We start from the raw sequence: 21,426 nt of genomic DNA, 5'->3' as shown, positions 1-21,426 counted from the left end.
ACTTCAGTTTTATAGATGACAAATTTACTAAATGATTCATCTTTTATTTTCATCAAGTAAACATAACAAAATTTGGACATATCATCTATAAAAGTAATGAAGTATTTATTACCACCTTTAGAGGAGACATCATTTAAATAACAACCATCACTATGAATTAATTTAAATAGCGATGAGTTTCTTATAATAGATTTAAATGGCTTTCTAGGCTGTTTTGATTGAACACAAATTAAACATTTTTCATCCAAATCAACAGGAACTTTAGGAATAATCTCTAAATCCATCATTCTTTTGACATTATGATAATTAACATGGCCTAATCTAGCATGCCATATTGAAGATGAACATGAAGAAAATACAAATTTATTATTAGAATCAAATTTGTCTACTATATTATTTTGAATATTTATTACAAACAAACCACCACTCACATAGCCTTTCCCTACAAATGATCCATATTTAGTTACAATAACTTTATTGAATTGAAATAATAATGTGTAGCCTGCCCCATTGAGTAAAGATCCACTAATTAGATTTCTCTCCTCGCCTCTAGTACGTAAAATACTTCTTCTAAAAGAAGAGTATTTCCAGATGTTAATTTGAGTACAATTTTTCCTACTGCAAATACTTGTGCAAAGGTGGAGTTACCCATCGTCACTTTCATGCCGCTTGTATCTTGATATGTTGAAAAAATTTTGCGGTTAGAAGTGACATGTACATTGGCTCATGTGTCTACTATCCAATCAATAGCACTACAAGCCAGATAAACTTGGGGACTTATGGTTACATACCGTTCATCGGTTCCAAGAGAGTCGGTCCCGGAAAGCACCATATGAGCCTATGGGTTAGGCGATCTTGGTTGTTCATTGTCTTGATATTTTCTCTTTTTATAGCGACAATTTTTGGCCAAATGATCCGGTTTGTTACAATTAAAACAAATGGGTCTTTTATCATCTTTGTTAATATAGGATTTTGGTTTCAAATTATTCCTATAATTAGTTTTACCCTTATTGAATTTGGACTTCTGATGTAGTGGGTTCTTATGAGTTTTATGGCCTCCTACAATATTTGCTTTAGACTGAAAATTAGAAACCAATGGTGGGATGTGATCATTTTCCAAGTGTTGTTCTTGGATCCTAATGGCAGAGATCAAGGTTTCCATGGTCATATCTTCAGTCTTATGTTTAAGAGATATGCAAAAATTCTTCCATAAAAGAGGCAATTTGTCTATTGTACAAGCAACTTGGAGACGCTCGGTAATACCCATTCCCCGTTCGCCCAATTCATGGTAAAGAATAGTTAACTCATGGGTTTGCTCTACCACAGATTTGGAATCATCTATCTTGAAACCAAGAAATTGGCTTGCGGTGTACTTATCCATTCCGGCATCTTGTATATCATATTTCCTATCAAGAGCATTCCAAATATCTTTGACAGATTTAATGTGTAGATAAACATCAAAAAGTGTGTCACTTAAATGATTTAAAATCCTACATCTACACAAATTATCTTTTTCTGCATATGTTTGCAATTCAATAGTACGTGCGGGCTCATGTAAATCATCAGAAGGAGGATCATTTTCAATAACAAAATATAATTCAAGTATTGTAAGAAAGATTTTTATTTTCTCTTGCCAATGTTTAAAATTGATTCCTCCAAATTTCTCGAGTGCAATAGGTTCGTTTGAAGTCATGGTGGTAACCAATCAATTAAAACACACATCTAGTTTAACAAAGAGGAATCTACTCTAAGATTGTTGGAAAATATTTTGAAATGCTTTGTAAACTAGAGAATATGTAAAATAACAAGAACAAATTTGAAAGAGAGAACCCGGTGTTGAGGCATGTTGTGATAGACGCTTTCCTTAGAGTAGATTCTGCTGCCTCCAATATTAAATATGCACTAGGCTTCTTGACAGTCTACTCCCAAGATACAACAAAGTCGGTTCCCGTTAATCTCCTCGTCAGTGCACACAAAAGGAGATCCTCGAACCCTATATAAAATAGCCAAAGCCCAAAGAAAGAAAGACAAAGAGAATGATGAGGTGTTTCTCTAAGTTTTGTAGAGAATTTGAAGTTAATGAATTTGTGGGTGGAGTTCCCTATTTATAGAGAATGAAAGGTCACATGTGAAAAGTCACAACTTATTTAAATGAAATGGTACATGTGAAAAGTCACATCACATAAATGAAATGGTGCTTGTGAAAAGTCACAACTTAAATAAATGAGCACTTTGAGAAGTCACAACTTATCAAATATTAGAGAATACATTGAAAATGTTTCTAATTCACTAAAGGGCACAACCTTTTGTTTGGTTGGGAAGCGGTTAAGGCCTATATCCCTAAAAGACATACATTAGTTCAAGTACCAAGACACAAAATCTAGATAACCGAACCGATACATTGAACAATAATAATGGTTCATGTTATTTTCACTTTATATCAAATATTTTAATCATTTCTAAAATGAAAAACCAACAAGAAGTTTAATTATTTTATAAAAAATTAAAAAAATAATAAATTCTACCGATAATTAATTTGAGACAGTTGAGATCAGTTAAGGGGCAAACTCGTATCATTTTCATTTTCTTTTCAAGGGATTTTCGAATAGTAAATATTTTGGATCCTTTGTCCACGCCAAACCAAACCTCCCGACACCAGAGGTACTGCAACTATTGGATAAAATGCTGAACATAAGTACCCTTAATTGAACGAGAGAGAGAGCACCGATTTTCGTTCGGTTCATTCAATTTTTCCTGGATAATTTTGGGAAGCAACTTCACGTCGATCGAGAACAAGACACGCCGATCTTGGGTTTTTCTTTTACCGTTTCTGTTTTCACCGATCTTGGGTTGTTCTTTTTCCAATTCTACAAGGGAATTCGATCGGTGAGCATATTGTGTGTTGATGATCGATATATAATATAGAGATTATGAGTGTTTGGGCGGGTTGATTTTGCATTGAGTTGTACGCAGATGGAAAGGGAGAGGCGTAATGGCAGTCATAATTATCACACTTGTAAGGTGCACGGTAATGGAGGCAGTAGAGAATCTAGAGATAGATATACAGAGTCTCTGCCGTTCGATTCGCCTCCTTCTGCGTTTTCGTCCGGCGGTGCTGTTGGTTACATCGAACACACCGTTTCAAAGCTGGACACTCTCGCCGGGATTGCCATCAAGTACGGCGTCGAGGTATGCTTGTTCGATTATTCGACTAATATTTCTCTGCTTGATTCTTTTATTTTTGTTTGGTGTACTAGCAGTAATAGCAACGGTGATTATAATTCTGCTAATGTTGATTCGAAATCGTGTATTCATTATGATGATCCAATGGCATTACAAGTCCCGGGAATTTTTCTTCGCCTCCTACGCGATTTCGTGATGATTTTAACTTGTTCCTTCGTAAGGAACACGGACCAATATGGTTAATAATAAGAACTTTCTTGGAGGGATTTCTCCACCCCCCACCTCCTTTCTTTTATCGAATAATATATTTTGTCTACAAATGAGGGAAGAAATAAAACGGAGAAGGAATAAATGTTGGATAGACCAAGGCCGAATGCTGTGTTCTCTCTCTTCTTTTCCCTAAGCCGACTTTATACTTTAGGAGTTTGTATAGCTTCATGTCTTATGCATGGAAGACTTTAGCATTGTATCATTATGTATTCTGAATTGCATCTGTTCACTGACGAGTCTGTTTTGAATTAACCTCAGCCTTGTGGTGATTTTTCTTTTCATGGTATCATAGGTCGCTGACATAAAAAAGATGAATGGATTGGTTACAGATTTTCAAATGTTTGCTCTCAAGTCTCTCCAGATTCCATTACCTGGCAGGCATCCTCCATCTCCTTGTTTATCAAATGGTTTCATCACTCCAGGGTATTTACATTTTGCTTACTCCATTCTGTTTCTCTGATAATGTTCTTGTGCATTTACTCCTGAACCTTATCTGAGCTTCTTTTCCTTGATATGTTATAAAATTTTGTGCTGTTTGGTTAATTTATTTGTATTAATGATAAACTTATCTCCCGTGACGCACACCCTCACCTTTTTCTTTGTTTTCTTGGTCACTTAATTGGGATTTGTTTAGTTTCCTTGTGTTCCTAAGGTAAAAGTACAGCCTGTTTTGCAAGATATTCTACTAAGAATATTGAATTGCGGAGCACCAATTGTTCCTTCCTCTATCTCTCTCTCTAAGTTTATAATGTAAGATGAGTAATATTCAGGAAAAATGGTATTATTAAGTTGATTTTATTTTAAATCTTTGTTTTAAAATACTTATAAAAAACAGAATTCTTTATTTTAACGTATTGGGACTTGAGCTATGGCTGACTTTGGGTGACTGTGTGGCATTTTGGGTGGTGATACTGCAGACCTGCGGTGGTAAGGTCAACATGATCAAGATGGCATCATGGTGGCGGTATTTATGCAATGCCACGGAAGAGTTTAGTGTTTATGATTGTTGTGGTTATTAGGTAGAGGTTTTTTCATATTGGTGTTGACCGTTGGAAGGTGGACTGGTCAAATATGTGTTGGCAATGATGGTCCTTTGGCAGCAGCACTTTCTGCTGGTGGTGGTGGTGGTGCTTGCAATGGTTCACATTCTTGCTGAAGTTGTCTTCAAATAATTTCTTATGTTTTGTGATGGCTTTACTATTATCAGTTCTTCGGAAATTAGTTATTAGTGACATAACTCATGCTTTGGACCACTTCTATTTTGAAACCTGATTTTTCAATTTTTCTACTTCAAGACCCAAGTTTTGGCTTCTTTTTAATCAAGGATCTCGATAGCATTTTTGACAAGTTGTCCTACAAAAGAAAGTTCCTTCCGTTTATATTATCTCCCCTCTCTTAACTGACGGAAATGCTGATGGATGTCGGTGATTGAAACGGGTTAAAGCAGGATCTTGAAATAATAAGGAAGGGGAGGGAGGGAGGGTTGCGAATGGGTTTCATACTCCATAAAACAGACTTGTATCCTGCTTAATAGTATACCCAACATTTGGGATGTTCTGCCTTTAAAACTTGTGTTTCATGTGAGAATTATACGTCTGATTTTTACTAAAATATTTGGAACTTAGTTGTTCTGTAATTCAGTGCTGGAATGACATAAGTACTAGCGATGGAATGGGCCAAGATGGTCTGACAGGAATGTGAGAAAAGAAAGATCAGTTTTTTCTCTCTGGAAGTGTTATTAGAGTACGCATCATTAAAGCATTTTGCATGTAATTTTCTTCTTGTTGGCGATTTCATTGGGTACTACCCCTCATTCCTGATTAAGCCAGCTGGAAGCTCCTGGAATTAGGTCCAGTTTGAGTCCTCTGAAATCGTGCATTCATTCACTCGGTTTCAATTGAGTTTGAGTAATTTCTGAAGTAGAGTACTTTTTAGTTTTAATACTTTTAAACAAAGGACTGGAATAGTCTGTCTAGGATTTTGTGTAATCTGTCAGATTCATAGGATGGATTCAATAAATCCGGTAGCTTTCTTGAGGCTTTGAGGCCGTGATCGCATTCTCCATATTTGTGATTCCATTGGAGATGTAGGTTTGCTTGCCAGGGAACTGAATTGATACTGACTGGCCTGAAACTCCTTCGAGATTCCTCCTCCTTCATGGTTCAATCCTTTTAGTACCTAACCCTCTAAATTTCCTTGCACAAGCCCCTTGAGTATTTTTCATAATAAATTTAATTATTTTAAACTAATAAATAAGTCATTTAAATAAATTAAATAAATTCAAGTGTTCAAAGCCTTTAAGTCATGTTGTTGCCATTTTCATAACTTATCAAATGAATCAAAACTGAATCTTCATCCTTTAAACCAATCTTGAATGTCGGGCTCTTGTTAAACTCGTCTCAAATGGATTGTATTGCCTCGTTGATTTTCTTGGCTCTTGATCTTGTGATTGAGCCATTATTCCCATTATTCCCCTTCTTCTCAAAAGGATTTGACCTCAATCTCCACTTGGATCAAAGGAAAAAATATTAGTAATATTGAAAATAACAGAAACATAATACATACCTGGAAGATCCGTTTCATATGCACTATCATTAATTTGTTCAAGAATTTAAAAAAATTCATCCAAACTACTCCTGTCGTCAATAAGTATATGAATTAGTCTATAAACAATTTTAAAAAGTGAAAATTTAGTAGTAGCATGAACACTCCAATTATATGTAAACTCAATGAATGGCAAACAATACTTCCCCAAATATTCATGAAACACATCTAAAGTCTTCCTCACCCCAAAATGACCACTCCATTATATACAAACTCAATGAAAGACAAATGATACTCCCGCAAACGTTAATGCAACAAGTCAATGAATAACAAATGATACTCCAAAAAACGTTCATACAACACGTTTAAATTTTTATTTATACCAAAATGACCACTCCAATTATATGCAAACTCAATGAAAGGCAAATGATACTCCAGCAAACGTTCATGCAACACATTGAAAGTCTTCCTTACACCAAAGTTACCCAACAAACCACTATGTCTATCACACACAAGCAACTTACGCATAAAACTAGTAGGTACACAAAATTTATTTTCTCTAAACAAGTACCAATTTAGTTTATAGAACTTACTAAACGATGCTTTCTCACATGTTCCATACACATTAGCAAAGTCATCATCATTAGCATGCAATTCCTTATCATATTCAAGTCTTAAAAATTTTGCATCTAAAATGAAGATAAGGACATACCTTCTTGCTAAAGCATCAACCACAAAATTTTCCATACCTTGTGTGTATTTGAATACATGTGTCAATGACTCATGTTCTTTAAAGAAAGGTCGAGTAGGAATTGTCGCACCTGACACAAAATCAATGTAGTGTTCTATCTTCCTAATAAGTGTCAATCCACTAAACACACCACTAGGAAATAGGATCTCATATCCCTGCAACAAAGAGATAACAATACTAGACAAATATACGTCAAGTTCGTTAGTATTAAAACTCGCCTTAGCATAAAAACTCACTTTTCTCTTTGTTTCTATCTCACTTTCTTCACTCTCTTTTCTTTCCACTTTCTTTTTCTTTTTCACTCTTTTTCCCTTTCACTCTTTTTTCTTTTCACTTTTATTTTTTTTATTTTATTTTTTTTCCTGTCACTCTTTTTTTCTTCATATTTTTTTGTATTCTCGACCTCACAATTATTTTTCAACTCATTCTCTCTTTTTCTTGAGGTATCAGTCTTAGCTTTTTCTTTTTTTCTCTCTTTCCCCATTTCAGCCTCACTATTTCTTTTTTTCTCAATCTTATATTCACTCTTACTTTTTAGTTCAATCTCACTTTCACTCTTACTTTTTAGCTCAATCTCTTTTTCACTTTTTCTCTTTTGATCACTCTCACTCTCACTCTTTATTTTTTGATCACTCTCATTTTCACTTTTTATTTTTTGAGCAACCTCACTTTTCAGTTTTAATTGGTCCCCATGGATTTGTGTTGGAGTTAAAGGAGCAAGTTTAATTGTTTTTCCATCATTTTCAAAACTGTACATGTTCCTTAACCCATCATGGGTCGCCTTCCTATTATATTGCCACGGTTTCCCCAACAAAATATGGCCAGTATGCATAGGCAGTACATCACAAATGACCATATCTTAGTATTTCCCAATTGAAAAAGAAACTAGCACTTGCTTATTTACCCTAACCTTGCCACAATCACTCAACCAATGCAACATGTATGGTCTGGGGTATTTCAAGGTAGGTAAATTCAATTTCTCAACTAAAGTAGTGCTAGCCAAATTAATACAATTCCTCAAATCAATAGTCATACTACATACCTTGTTGTTGATGTGGCATCTAGTATGAAAAATGTTCTCACTCTGCTGCTCTGTATCATCCATCTTAATTTGTGTATTGAGTGCATGCCTAGTAACAAGGGAATCACCATACTCTTCTTTCTCATACTCATTTTTAACAGTAGACTCACTTTGCCTCCTATTTCTCCTGCCCTATAGATTTTTAATTATTGCATCTTGATGATCCATCCTATCTCTCACTTCACCCAACACCAAGTTCAACCGCTCAAACTGTTGTTGCATGGCTTGCAACACAAATGATGAGTTATCTACCATCCTCTTTGGTGATGAGCTACTCCGGTGAGACATTGTAAGGTGCTGCACAAAAGAATGTTAGTGGTAAAAAAAAAAACATCACACACTTCCTTACGTGTTTACAGTCAAATAATGGCATTCCACTCGTGTTTTACTCTTAATTGACTTTTTATCCGATAATAGTCTCACACTCTTTTGCCTTTTACCTCAAGAGTTTTCCTACTCAAGTTCTTTAAGAACTAATTGAACTCAATCAGGACAATGCAACTTTCTTTTATCCCAACTAGTAATTAGGTCCAATAAACAAGAACAAGAGAAATACAGAATGAATAAAAACGACACGAAAATCAAGGAAGTTATACGAATGAAAGAGTAACAATAAGACAAGATACCAACTTTAATGATGTATGCAGTCCCTTTGATGATAAGGTTCAATCAACAAATTTCTTTCTTTCTCTTCTTTTTAACTATGTAGTAATCTTTGAATATGCTACATTTTCTTTTCCTCCTCTTCCTCTTTTTTTTTTTTTTTTTTTTTACTTTTTTTTTCGAGTTTTCTTCTCTTTTCCTTTCTTTTCTTTTTTCCAATTCAATCACAAATAGTAATATTCAATTGTGAAAATTAAATGGCACTCCAAGCAATTGAAAAACCTAGAGATACAAGAAATCATAGAATTTTAAAATCATAGGTGATGCAAATTTCAGTCAAACCAAAAACCCTAAGAATTTAGGTAGCCTACTTTTTATTTTTTTGTTTTTATTTTTTTCCAACCCTAGAACAATGAAGTCTTAGAATAAAATTTAAAGATACAAGAATTAAAAGATAGAATTAGAACTGATTGGAAACCTTGCTCTGAATACCAAATGATATGAACCTGCAGGAATGAAATCTCTTGAACCTACAATCAATTTGAAAACTCTCCAAGAAAGCCAAAATCAAGTCAATTGATGGAGAATCTAAACCCGATAAGGACTCGTTTCAAGAACCTAGATTACATTAAAATTTATACCCGTTGAAGAACCCGTCTCAATAACCCAGATTACAAAGGAGGAACGCCATAAAGGTTGTGATTTTTCTTTAATAAGTTTAAAAGTTCAATTAAGAACAAGATGAGATAAACTTAACTCACAATGAATAAATTCATCAAATTTTATAAACTTATTAAAATGAGGCTAAAAGAGTATTTAAAGCAAAACCTAATCAAACCCTAGCCAAAATAATCTCCATCTTCCAAAAATGGCCTTAGATGAACAGTGTCGCGGCTATAGTGCGGCTACAGTACTCGCTACAGTAAAACCCTAACTCTAGTTCAATAAAATGCCCCTGTGTGAATAGTGCCGCATCTACAGTACGGCTACAGTACTCGCTACAGTAAAACCCTAACCCTAATTCAATAAAATAATAACTTTCTCAACATATCCTTGCATAGGCCTCTATTAAGTGCTTTCTATAATAAATCTAATTATTCTAAACTAATAAAATAAGTCATTTAAATGAATTAAACAAGTTGAAAGCTTTCAAGTGTTCAAAACTTTTAAGTCATGTTGTTGCCCTTTTCATATCTTATCAAATGAATCAAAACTGAATTTTTATCCTTTAAGCCCATCTTGAATGTTGGGCTCTTGCTAAACTCGTCCCAAGTAGATTGTATTGCCTCATTGATCTTCTTGGCTCTTGATCTTGTGATTGAGCCATTTGAAACTTACAAAAGATATTTAAAACTAGGCTCACTTTGGTTTCCATCAGGCAGGGTTTTCTTTATTTTCTTGTTTTTTTTTTTCCTTAGTTAGGTGTTCATTTTGTATTTTCTGTCTACTAGGATTATCTCTTTTTGAATTTCTTTTTAATTTCAATTTTATAAAGTTTAATTGCTTGTGAGAAAAAAAAAAAACACAGAAGCTTTGGAAACACAGCCCTTACTGCTGTCCTTTTCCAGTTCTATATGCTGCTTACTTTTTTAGGGCAATGGCCTTGGACAGAAAATCTCATTCGTAATGGAAATGCTTTTCCCGGTGACTATGCTTTGGATAGAATCCTTCAAGTACCATCAGCTATGACAGATTTGGCATTTGTTTGTAATGATTACTCATTTTTTGTATGACATAAGCAAGTTTTGGTTGTTTCCCTTGAAAATATTTACTCACAATAATATTTTTCAACATTTAATAATAAAAAATAATTTGTACAAATTTTAAATAGACAAATTTTATATATAAATTCTTATAAAAAAATAGACTCCGTCTTAAAAAAATATAAAAAAATTATTTTTTATTAATGAAACTCATTTTTTTATAAAATACTTATATAAAATTTATCTATTTAAAACTTATACCTATGTTAAATTTTAATAATTGGTTACTCATTTTGATTTTTCATCGTAAATAGTGTTTTGAACATTTGAACTCTCAGTTTCTGACCATGCTAACTGTTCCGCAGACAGAGCAGTTCTGACCACATCCCACCCTGGCGTAGACATAGTGATTTCTTTGAATCATTTCAATCCCTTGGAGTTAAGCCTCCTCAGCGGAAGGTTTCTCCAGCTATGAGCTCTTTACATGGTTACTGTGGACTCAAACCGAGAGATCAGAAAACCATGCCTGAATGTCTTGAAATGGCTGCCTACAAAAGAGAAGATTCTCAATATTTAGAAGATGGGCCTTTCCCCAGCGCCTCTCTGGTTTCCAACCCATCTTTGAGGCATCACCGGAAGTCTAAAAGTTTAGTTAATGCTTTATTAGTTGAGGATGTTGAGCTAGCTGCCGCCCTGTCTGTTTCAGAAGCTCAGGACGGTGACACTGATAAATATTGCGAGAAACTGCTCAGAAGGCGTCAGAAGTCTGAAGCTGATTTCACCCATCACACGCCAGAAATGTTGTTGGAGAATAACAGCAATACCGGTGGGTTTCTGGCAAAAACAGGAAAGGGCTTAGCCTTGAGACCCAAACCAGCAAGCCGAACTACGACAAGTCATGATTCTGAAACAGGTGGTTTAAACCCAATACCAATTGGTCTGGGAGATTCTGTTCTGTCTGATGACTTTTCTGTAGTGAAGAAGTCTTCAAGCACATCAAGTTTGCAGGATCAGGACTACAGTAGTTCTTCATCCATATGGACTACTACAACTGCAGCCTTCGCAAAACCAATTTTTGATGGCTTGCCGAAGCCTTCACCAGGTCGAAGAAACAAAGCTGCACTTGATTGACTAGTTAATCTTATCCAACTTAATTTTTAGTTATTTTTATAGTTGTTCAAATTTTCTCAGGCCATCCGTTGCCAGTGCTTGATGAGTATAGAGAGGTACGACAAACAGTCGATAAGGAAAATGTTATATTGGTTCTGTTCTCTGAAAGAACATCTTGCATGTCGTTTAAGGAAACTGACATACAAGAGCCAAGAACATCAGCTTCAGCTGATTTTGCAAAAGCCCTCGAAAATTATAATAAAAATATATCAATCAAATTAGATCCAACTGATTATAATCTGTATACAAATATTGCACAAACACATCCAATCACTCTTTGCTGAAAATTTTACATGATTATTGTCGATATGATCTAAATTCCATGGAGTTAAAGTTTACAAGTATAAGAAGATGATAATGTGTAGTGAATCTTTAAAAATATCGTTCTTATTTTGTTAATCATGTCTTTACCTCTAGCTTATTTGTTTGGGAACTTAACAATCCCAACATATCTATAAAATTTAATCATCTATTGTTTGATTAGGACAAATAGTATTGGTGAATTTAGTTAATCCTTCTCAAAATATAGAGTTAGGCTAGATATATACTTTCATTCCACTATATAAAATATGAGTTTTTTTTTACTACCCTTATATCGACTTTTGTCTTTTTCAAAGAAAAATTCAACGTTGATAGCTTGATAGGTAATGCCACCCCACTATAGTGAGATAAAAATGACCATTTTCATTTTCGAATATAACTTTAAAGAAGAGCAATATGCTAGTAACATTCATGTCAAAGATCTAGTTGAATTTTCATGGGAGATGTGCAAATATTTCGTACTTTTTTTTTTTTTTCACATATTTTGTTAGCCTTATTGTTTATCTTAAATCTTCAAAATAGCAAATTGTCTTCAATTAGGTGTGGTACTCCTAATATTCTTGGAGCTAGGCGGCTAGTACGTACTTCAAATGAAATTTTAATGAGTCATTAATATTGATAAAAGCATTGGAATAGTAAGAAGGGTAGACATCCATCCTAAGTCTCCCATGCATCTTCATTTCTAGTCCCTACCAACTACCATCCATCTAAGAAAATATATAAATTACTGCAAAATAAGTGTATATTTAGAATGAGAGTACATGAAATAATTAATATGTATGATACTTTTAAAATTAATAGTAACATAATATCTATTTTATATTTTTATGTTCACTTCTGAAGTTAATTAATTTTTTTAATTGGATATTTTTCTCGTTTTAAAAATATTTACTTTAGACTTTTTCTTTTTGGGGGTCTTTTTCCACTAGGAGTTTTAAGCAATTGTCTATGGCCCTGTTTAGATTAAGAAGCGATCTTGACTCATCTCATCGTTACACTTTTATCAAATTTTCACAAAAATATAATAAACAATTTAATTTTTTCAAATCTTAAAATAATAATAATATTAAAAAATAATATTCTAACAATATTTTATTCAACGTTTAACTTTTATCTCAACTCTTCTTATATCAACCCATTATCCAAACGGGCACCTAAGTAGCCTAATGGAAGAGCCCACCTAGTGCAAAATTGTTGAGAAATAGTAAAAAAATTCAAAGATAATGTTAGCAACCTCTCGGATAATAATAACAATCCAGAAGAGTTTAATAAGGAAGAAATAGAAGAGAATGGAAATATTTCATTTATTGTCATAAGCTAGGGATTGTGTCACAGTCCCCGAATGACGGAAATGGGCTATGGGTTTTGGGTCAGTTTAATCTCATTTACAATTTCAAATTTAGTAAGTATTTGGACTACATGATAGTTAGTGGGCCTTAGTTTTATTTTCTTGTTTGTTTTTAGTGTGTTAGCTTAGGCCCATGTAGGGGTCATCTCTTTTATGTATGAGCCAAGAGCTCTAGTGTTTAATCAACCAGAAAGTTAATGTAAATTTTATTTCTCTTCTCTTATCTTATGGAGCAATTATGAAGCAAAAATTATTAACTGATTTGGAACAGATTATTCAATTTCATTTAAAATGTTGGAATCCTGCCCAAAAGAATTACAGTACTACTAAAAAAGAAATTTTAGCTATTGTATTATGCATTTATAAAGTTTAAGATGATTTATTAAATCAAAATTTTTTGCTAAGAATATATTGCAAATCAGTCAAGGAAGTTTCGATCAAAGATATAAAAAACCTGGCTGCTAAACAAATATTCTGAATATGTTTAATCTGAGAAGGAGTAGATGAAGAAGGAGAAACAACTTTTGAATTTATTGGTAATTTTGGATAGGCTAATGGTGAGAATGAGTTGTAGGATGACCTAATTGGTCGTAGTAATGTTCCCAATACCATGTATGGTTTTGGAGTTGTAGAAGGACAAGGTAAAAGATAGGGAGGAGATGGTGGTCTAGCGTAAAAAGATTTAGACTTTACTCTTGACTTTGAGGATGACATGATTTTTCCAATAAAAATTCTTGGGATAGAAAGTCAGGAAGATAATTATTTTTTTTGGAAAGGAAACTCTTGTAACATTCCATTATAACAAAGATGAAATACAGGAAGGAGCATCCTCCATTGTTACAATAACATCTCGAATGGAAATAGCATCTTTTGCTAATAAGTGAGTTATGATGTTACCATTTCTCCTAACATGAGAAACTTCCCACTTGGCAAAATTATTCAAACACTATCTGGCCTCATTCACAAACATACCAACACTGCTCCAAGCCTCTTTATCACCTACAAGGAATCCCGCTCAATGACAAGTTGTCTGACCTAAATCCAGTCCCAATTTGATCGCCTGTAGAGCTCAAAAAGCTTCAGCCAGCAAAGGATCAAGAAACATGCTTTTCCTTAGTCGCATAGTTGCAATGATCTGCCCCTCACAACCACACAAACTCCAATCATACCTTGAATTTTGTCTACTACCCCATCCCCGTTCAATTTAAAACAATTTGATAGGGGGAGCCAAATATTTGCTGATGTGCTTTTTGCTGTAGTTCTATTACAGCTTTTCACTTCCTCCTCAAATAACATTTCAAGTGTGGTTTGAGCTCCTTAACAATAGAGTTTGGATGTGAGAACTCTTAGTTAAAGTTAAAACAGTTCATTCTCCACCAAATCCTCCTAGCCACCACTACAAATTCTTTCAATACCTGAATTTCCATTGAATCTGTTAAAGCCTCAATTAGCTCCAACATTGAAGACTACGGCGAGTGACATTTCTGTAATCTTTTTGAACATTGGCTCCAAACATCCCTCGCTGACACACACCTCCATATAACATGAATAACAATTTCCTCTTCCGAGCAGCAGATAGGGCATAAAGGGTGTTCCATAACTTTCTTTTTGAATAAGTTGGATTGAGTAGGAAGGGCTTCAAGATAGACCCTCCACATAAAAACTTTTTCCCCTGGTGTGACTCTAAGATTCCATATCTATTGCCAAACCACCTTGAAGTGGTTGCTGCTTGAGGCCTGACCTTCATCTACCAATACCCTTGTTTTCTCCAAGTGATATGCACTCCTCATAGAAAAACATCCATTTTGAGAACCCTTGCAAATTAGTCTGTCCCTACTGCTTAGAGTACTGATGTGAGTTCTCATAATCGTCTCAACTTCCTTATGTTCAAAAATCTGCTGTACCAGGTCAGTCTTCATTGCTTAGAGTCAATCTCAATTAATTTTGCCACTTTGGCATTACTAGCCAGCATCTTTACAAGGCTTATAATCTTAACTGGATTAGACTAGTTAGCCATTTATATTGCCAAATACGTATATCCTTGCCAGTACCAACTCTCCAATAAGAACTTGCTTCAATGGGTTGCTTAGCTGCAAGAAAGCTTCTCCAAATATATGATGGTTTAAAGCCCAGTTTAGCACTCTGAAAGTTTGTATCATGATAATACTTGGCTTTCATCACCTTAGCTGCTAGAGATTTAGGTTGTTGGATCAACCTCGAATGCTTGGCTAGCATGGCTTTATTAAGCATTCGAGGTCTCTAAAGCCCATGCCCCCTGCAGATTTGGCCTTTCCCATCATGCTCCATGAAACCCAATGAATTTTATGCTCCTTCTCTTGCTACCCCGACCAAAAATTCTATATTACACTATTGATGGCTTTCAACAAAGTGTTAGGCATTTTAAAAATACTCATAGTGTAGGTGGGAAGGGCTTGAACCACAACTTTGATATAAAGTTTCTTCCCTGCTTAAGATAGAGTTTTCACTTTATGACTGCTAATCCTCATTCTGATTTTCTCCAATATGCATTTGAAGGACTTGTGTCGAGCTCTTCGTACTATAGAGGGCAAACCAAGGTACTTTTCATAAGGCATAATAGTCCTCTTCCCAGAAATATAGAGTATATAATCTTGAGCTGCCTTGGATGTATTTTTACTGAAAATAGTTAAGTCTTCTCAAGATTCAATCTTTGGCCGGAAGCAGCCTTATAAACTCTAAGTAGGTTAAACAACCTACCCCATTCAATAGAGTTTGCCATACAAAATAAAAGACTATCATCAGAAAAGAATAGATGAGAAATCTTTAGCTGTCCTCTAGCAATTGGTACATGATGAATTAGTCCACTCTCCTTCGCCTTCCCAATTAGACTGCTCAAAGCCTCAACACACAAAATGAATAGATAGGGTGAGAGAGGGTCACCTTGTCTTATGCCTCTAGTTGGATGAAAAGCCTCTTGAGGAGCACCATTAACCAGAATTGCATAGGAGATAGAATACACTTCATCACCAACTCTACCCATTAAAGGCTAAACCTCATTATGCACAACACCGATCTTAGAAAACCCCATTCGATTTTGTCATATGTCTTGCTCACATCAAACTTAAAAGCCATGTACCCTTATTTGCCTTTCATTTTACACTTCATGGTATGCATTACCTCTAAAGCCACAATAACGTTGTCAGTAATTAGTCTTTCTGAAAGAAAAACTAGTTGGGTTGGTGAAACATGTGTGGTGGGATTTTCTTCAACATGTTTGCAACTACTTTAGATATGATCTTATACATCATATTACAAAGAGGAATGGGTCTAAAATCAGACACTTTAGTGGGAGACTTTTTCTTAGGAATAAGAGTGATGAGTATTAGTAATCTCAGCATAGGCTGCCATTTGAATTAAGAATAAATAAAGCAGCTTCATAAGCATGTGCTCCTACTATGTTCCAGTGCTTTTGGTAGAAAGTTGCAGGGAAGCCATTTGGGCTTGGTAAGCTGAGACCATTCATTTGGAAAAGGGCATCTTCAACCTCCCTATGAGAGTATGGCTTGGTGAGCAATAAATCCATTTCTGCAGTTACTCGAGACTCCATAGCAGCTAGGCAATCTTCTATATACCTTGGCCCAGAAGAGGTAAAAAGATCCTTGAAGTAATTTTGAAAAAGCTCACTTATGCCCTCTTTAGACATTACTTCCTGGTCATTATCATCAATCAAATTTTTGATTGAATTAGTCTTCCCCCTTTGAGAGGCACATAGATGAAATAATTTAGTGTTTTTGTCTCCCTCATTCAACCACCTTTGCTTAGCTCTTTGCTTCCATTTAATGTGCTCTTCTTCAAGTAGTTTGTCCACTTCTCTTTGCAAATGCTTGATATTCTCATTCAAATGTCCCTTACAGGCTTTTTGTAAATTGGAAATCTGAGCCAGGTTTGAATTAATCTCTTTCTTTGAGTTACCAATCTTTATTTTGCTCCATTGCATCAACTGCACCTGACATTTCTTGAGGCCTTCAGTAGTGTAGCTCAGCTTGTTATCAACCATTCTGGGTTTACTACATTCTTCCTCCACTATCTTATAACAATCATCCCTTAGTGACCAGCTCGCCTTAAACCTAAAGGGTTTTGCATTTTTGGCCATCTCAAAAAGATTATGCTCCATAGTAATGTGAATAGGACTATGGTCTGAGTTGTGAGCTAGGAGAATATGAACTCTAGAGCTAGGGAAAGCCTTTGACCAAACATTGTTACTAAAGGCTTGATCAAGCCTTTCTTTGGTACACCAAATCTCCCATTTGACCAAGTGTATTTGCTCCCAACAAACTCCATGTCACTAAGACCATACTTATCCACAGTTTCTCAAAATGCCTCCATCTGTTTGTAGGTTCTCGTAGCACCACAATACTTATCTCCATGATTAAGGATCTCATTAAAATCCCCTACACATAACCACCCCTTAGAATCCTCAGGTTTTAAAGCCTGGAGCAGCTGCCAACTTTCTTGTCTCTTAGCTGTGTTAGGATTGCCTATTAAGATCCAATTCTTCCCATCTTTAACACCCTTAACAAGAAGGAAAATATGATTATAAGTATATGAGCTCACTTTAGCCTCTTCTGGAAGGAAAGTGATCCCTCCACTTAGGCCTTTAAATTCAATCACAAAGTTGTTTTCAAATTTTAGTCTCCTTTGGACAAGTTCCACCTTATTCCTTTTACACTTTGTTTCAATCAAGAAAACAATGGATGAGATCTTATTATGCACCATAAGATGTAGACCATTAACTATCCGAGGGTTCCCAAGCCCTCGGCAGTTCCAACTTGGACAAGTCATTGCATATGGTGGGGCGCTAGTCACCACCAACTCTTCTGTATGTGAGTCCATGATTTTCGTGTCCTCAGTTTTGGATTTCTTTGCCTTTGTATTAAATTCCCTCGATTTGACTGACTTCTACTTCTCTTTTCGCTTATTTGGTCCTTGCACATATCTCCCTTGACTCATTAACTAAAACAGCGAAGCACTTATCCTTAGCCCTTCTTTTTAAGCTGGCCCTTTTTTTAGAATGTTCCAAAACCTGAACTTGACCAGTAAGGAATTGATCTAGAGAGATAACCTGAGCCAGTAGATCAGATTCAACCTCGAGACCCTTTGCTGAGACCTGATGCATAATCTAACCAGATCATGTTTGGCCTATGATAGTTCCTTTCCTTTTTGAGGCAGTATCGTTTACATTTGACATTTTACACGTCTCCTCCTCTGCATAATTATTCGTGGAAACTTTGTTTAGGGAATGTACTTCCCCTTCCTTTTCAGACACAAGTTTTTGAGCTTTTGTTTCCCTTAAAATCTGCATTCCTTCCATCTTTGATACCCTATCCATTAATTCCTCACTTCCCTTAACAGGATCCTAAATCTTCTCTTGAAAATTAGCATTGTCTTTTTTGACTTCATCCTTGTCCTCTCCACCATTCCTCCATGACTGGTTATCAACTTTGGCCTGCTGACTTTCCACATCACCATACATCTTCTGACTAATTTCACTATATTTTGCTGCAGAGGCTCTTAACCAAACTCCATATTCTTGCCGTCCTACTTCATTCGATACATAAGAGCAGGTCTTCTGAGGATGTTTAATCACTCTACACTTGAGACAGAAAGTAGCCAACCTCTCATATTTAAATCGCACCCAATACTTCTTGCCATCCACAGCTAGAAACGTGCCCCTCATAAGTGCTTTTGTGATGTCAACTTCCACTCTTATTCTCAATAACTTCCCCTAGCCAATCCTTCTCCTATCTGCATGAACTTTCAACACCTTCCCCACAGATCCTCCATTCTGATATCCCACTTCTTAAGTCATGCAAGCAAGTGGCATATTATGGACTTGAAGCTAGAGTGTCTCCTTATTAAATTGAACGTTGTTGATAAGCATGTTACCTTCAAAGACATGTATGCACAGAAGCCATCTATCGAAAGATCATGGCTTGCCATTGATCACACGTTGCCTATCCTCCACCTTATTGAATTCTATAAGAAACCTATTGAAGCCTACTTCAGAAAATTGGATCCACCTCTAAATCCTCCTCCTTATTGAATTCTTAGTCATTGTATTCTTGAATGCTTCTTTGTTAATAACCTTCTCTACTATAATCACGGCCAACAAATAGAACTGCCCATGTTGCATTGCCTTTTCAATGGTAGTAGATGGTAGAACCACCTCCTTTCTTTCTTGTTCTGTGAGAGTTAACCCCTCCCATTGCCTTGCCAATTCTTCCTCCATGACACCCTCTTCAAGCTAATCAAGACTAGCCTAAGAGACACTCCTCTATGCTAGAGAGAAAACCTCACCCATCGAGGAGAGGACCAATGGAGACAAGTTCATCAGATTAGGAAGAGAATTAGATTCTCTCTTAATATGTTCAATATCAAAATAAAAAATACTTAATATAACTTGTTATCTAGCAAATATTTGTTTAGCAGTTAGGTTTTTTACATTTTTTATCAAAACTTCATTGGCTGATTTGCAATCTATTCTTAGTAAAAACTTTAGATTTAATATATCATTTTGAAATTTAGAAAGGCATAATACAATAGCTAAAATTTCTTTTTTAATAGTATTGTAATTGCATCATAATTCCTCCATAACCAAGATCAGAGGCAACAGTTTCAATCAATATTTTGAATACCGATCGGAAGACGTACCAGTCAAGGCACTGGAATGAAATATTTCCATACCGGTACCGTTTCGGGATAGTCGATATATGAATAAATTATATATATAAATATATAAATTGTATTCTAAAATAGTCTATATATGAATAAATTATATATAAATATACATATATATAAATTATAAATAGCTTAGTCTGAATTGAGGGTCAAAACATAAGCTTGTAGTTTGAAAAAATGAAAAAACAAAAAACTGGAGGCGGAAATATCGGCCGGTACGACCAGTACGAAACATATATAGTATCTATATCGGCCCAGCAGCCGGTACGAAAAATTTTGGCCGTACAGGCCGGTACGGTACAAAATTTAAAACAGTGATTTCAATGATTTTAAAAGTACGAGGAGATGTGAGTCCAAAGCATGGTAATTTCTTGACATAAGATTTAATATGTTTTATAATATTTATATGTTTTTCTGTCCATGGAGGTGGATTATTTTTTAATCTCTTGAATAATGGTTTACCTAATAGCCTCAGAGAACGATAAAAATCTGCAACAAGTTAAGGCTTCCCAAGAATCTTTATACATATTACTATACATTGTATTACTATAAATTACTATATTAAAATAATATATATAGTATATATAATAATATAGTAAATATTACTATATAGACTAACTCCATATAGTATTTCCCCCGTCGATATTTATCTGGAAAGATATACTATATAATATTTACATATAAATATACTATATATAAAAAATTCATTCCTTTTAAGTTCGAATGTATTAGTTGTAATGTTTGCATGTTATTTGTATATATATAGTGCGTCCGAACGTCAAACGATATTTCCACCCACATCCAAAATTTGAACCGTCACACTTAGCCATTGAATCCGTCACACGCCCATGTCAATCGTCACCAAAACCGTCACAAAAAAGGTTAGTGTCCATCTCTTTCCTTTTTATTGTGTTTTTTTTTAAACCTTTTTAAGGGGTTTTGATATGAACCAAAACCCATTTGGGGTAGGATTTGTAACTTAATTTTTCAGCTACCATGAGTGGCCAATGGCCAAATAACCACCGTAGATTGTCTACACTCAGTATACATTTCTATAGTGGCCAATACAATATTAACGTCCTATTTGAGAAAATTGAAAATGGCTAAGTCGACTAGGCTATTTCTGGGTTTAAACGTCCAAACGTCCTAGTGACAACGTTCAAACAATCACCTATACTCATAAAATATGTTAATCTACGTTCGAATGTACTGTTAAGTTTGAACATTTATACATTAAAACATTCGAAAGTAACGTTTTCCTGGTCATTTGACTCTATAGTTTGAACATTTATACAGTAAGGTCCCATCGGATGTTTTAGTCCTAACTTTCAAACGTATACATGCATAAGTTCTAACGCTAAGTTAAATACATTCGAATGCACTAGCACGTTCGAATGTAAATGCGTTCGAACATATTTACATGAAACGTTCGAATGTAACATTTCGTGGGTCTTTTGACTCCTAACATTTGAACATGATTACCTACACGTTCAAATGATATCATTTTATGTTCGAACGTTAAGTTATATGTTTGAACGTATTTCATAACAGTTTTAATTTGTTCCCCTTTATATATATATGTATACTCATGTTTTTTCTTTTTGCAGATAATGACTCATCCTTTGACAACTAGCAAACGAAGGAGGGAAGGAACCCAGGACACTTCTCGAATAGGTTGTAGAACTGTTATGACCAAACACGAAGCTTATATCAATGAGTTCAACGAGCTGACATG

At 35.0% G+C, this 21,426-nt stretch overlaps 1 protein-coding gene across 1 annotated transcript; it reads left to right on the top strand.

The window, feature by feature from the left end:
- Positions 1 to 2,715: 2,715 nt before the first annotated feature.
- LOC108998114 lies at positions 2,716 to 11,375 on the top strand. Its single transcript, XM_018974564.2, has 4 exons — positions 2,716 to 2,886; positions 2,974 to 3,189; positions 3,746 to 3,876; positions 10,501 to 11,375. Exons 2-4 carry the CDS (start codon positions 2,974 to 2,976, stop codon positions 11,264 to 11,266), a joined length of 1,113 nt encoding a protein of 370 aa, XP_018830109.1. The 5' UTR covers positions 2,716 to 2,886; the 3' UTR covers positions 11,267 to 11,375.
- The last annotated feature ends 10,051 nt before the right edge of the window (positions 11,376 to 21,426 follow it).

This window comes from Juglans regia, chromosome 16 (genome assembly GCF_001411555.2).
Source record: "Juglans regia cultivar Chandler chromosome 16, Walnut 2.0, whole genome shotgun sequence".
Taxonomy (NCBI): Eukaryota; Viridiplantae; Streptophyta; class Magnoliopsida; order Fagales; family Juglandaceae; genus Juglans; species Juglans regia.
The sequence above is the reverse complement of the archived record's forward strand: the minus strand, read 5'-3'. Positions and strand labels throughout refer to the sequence as shown.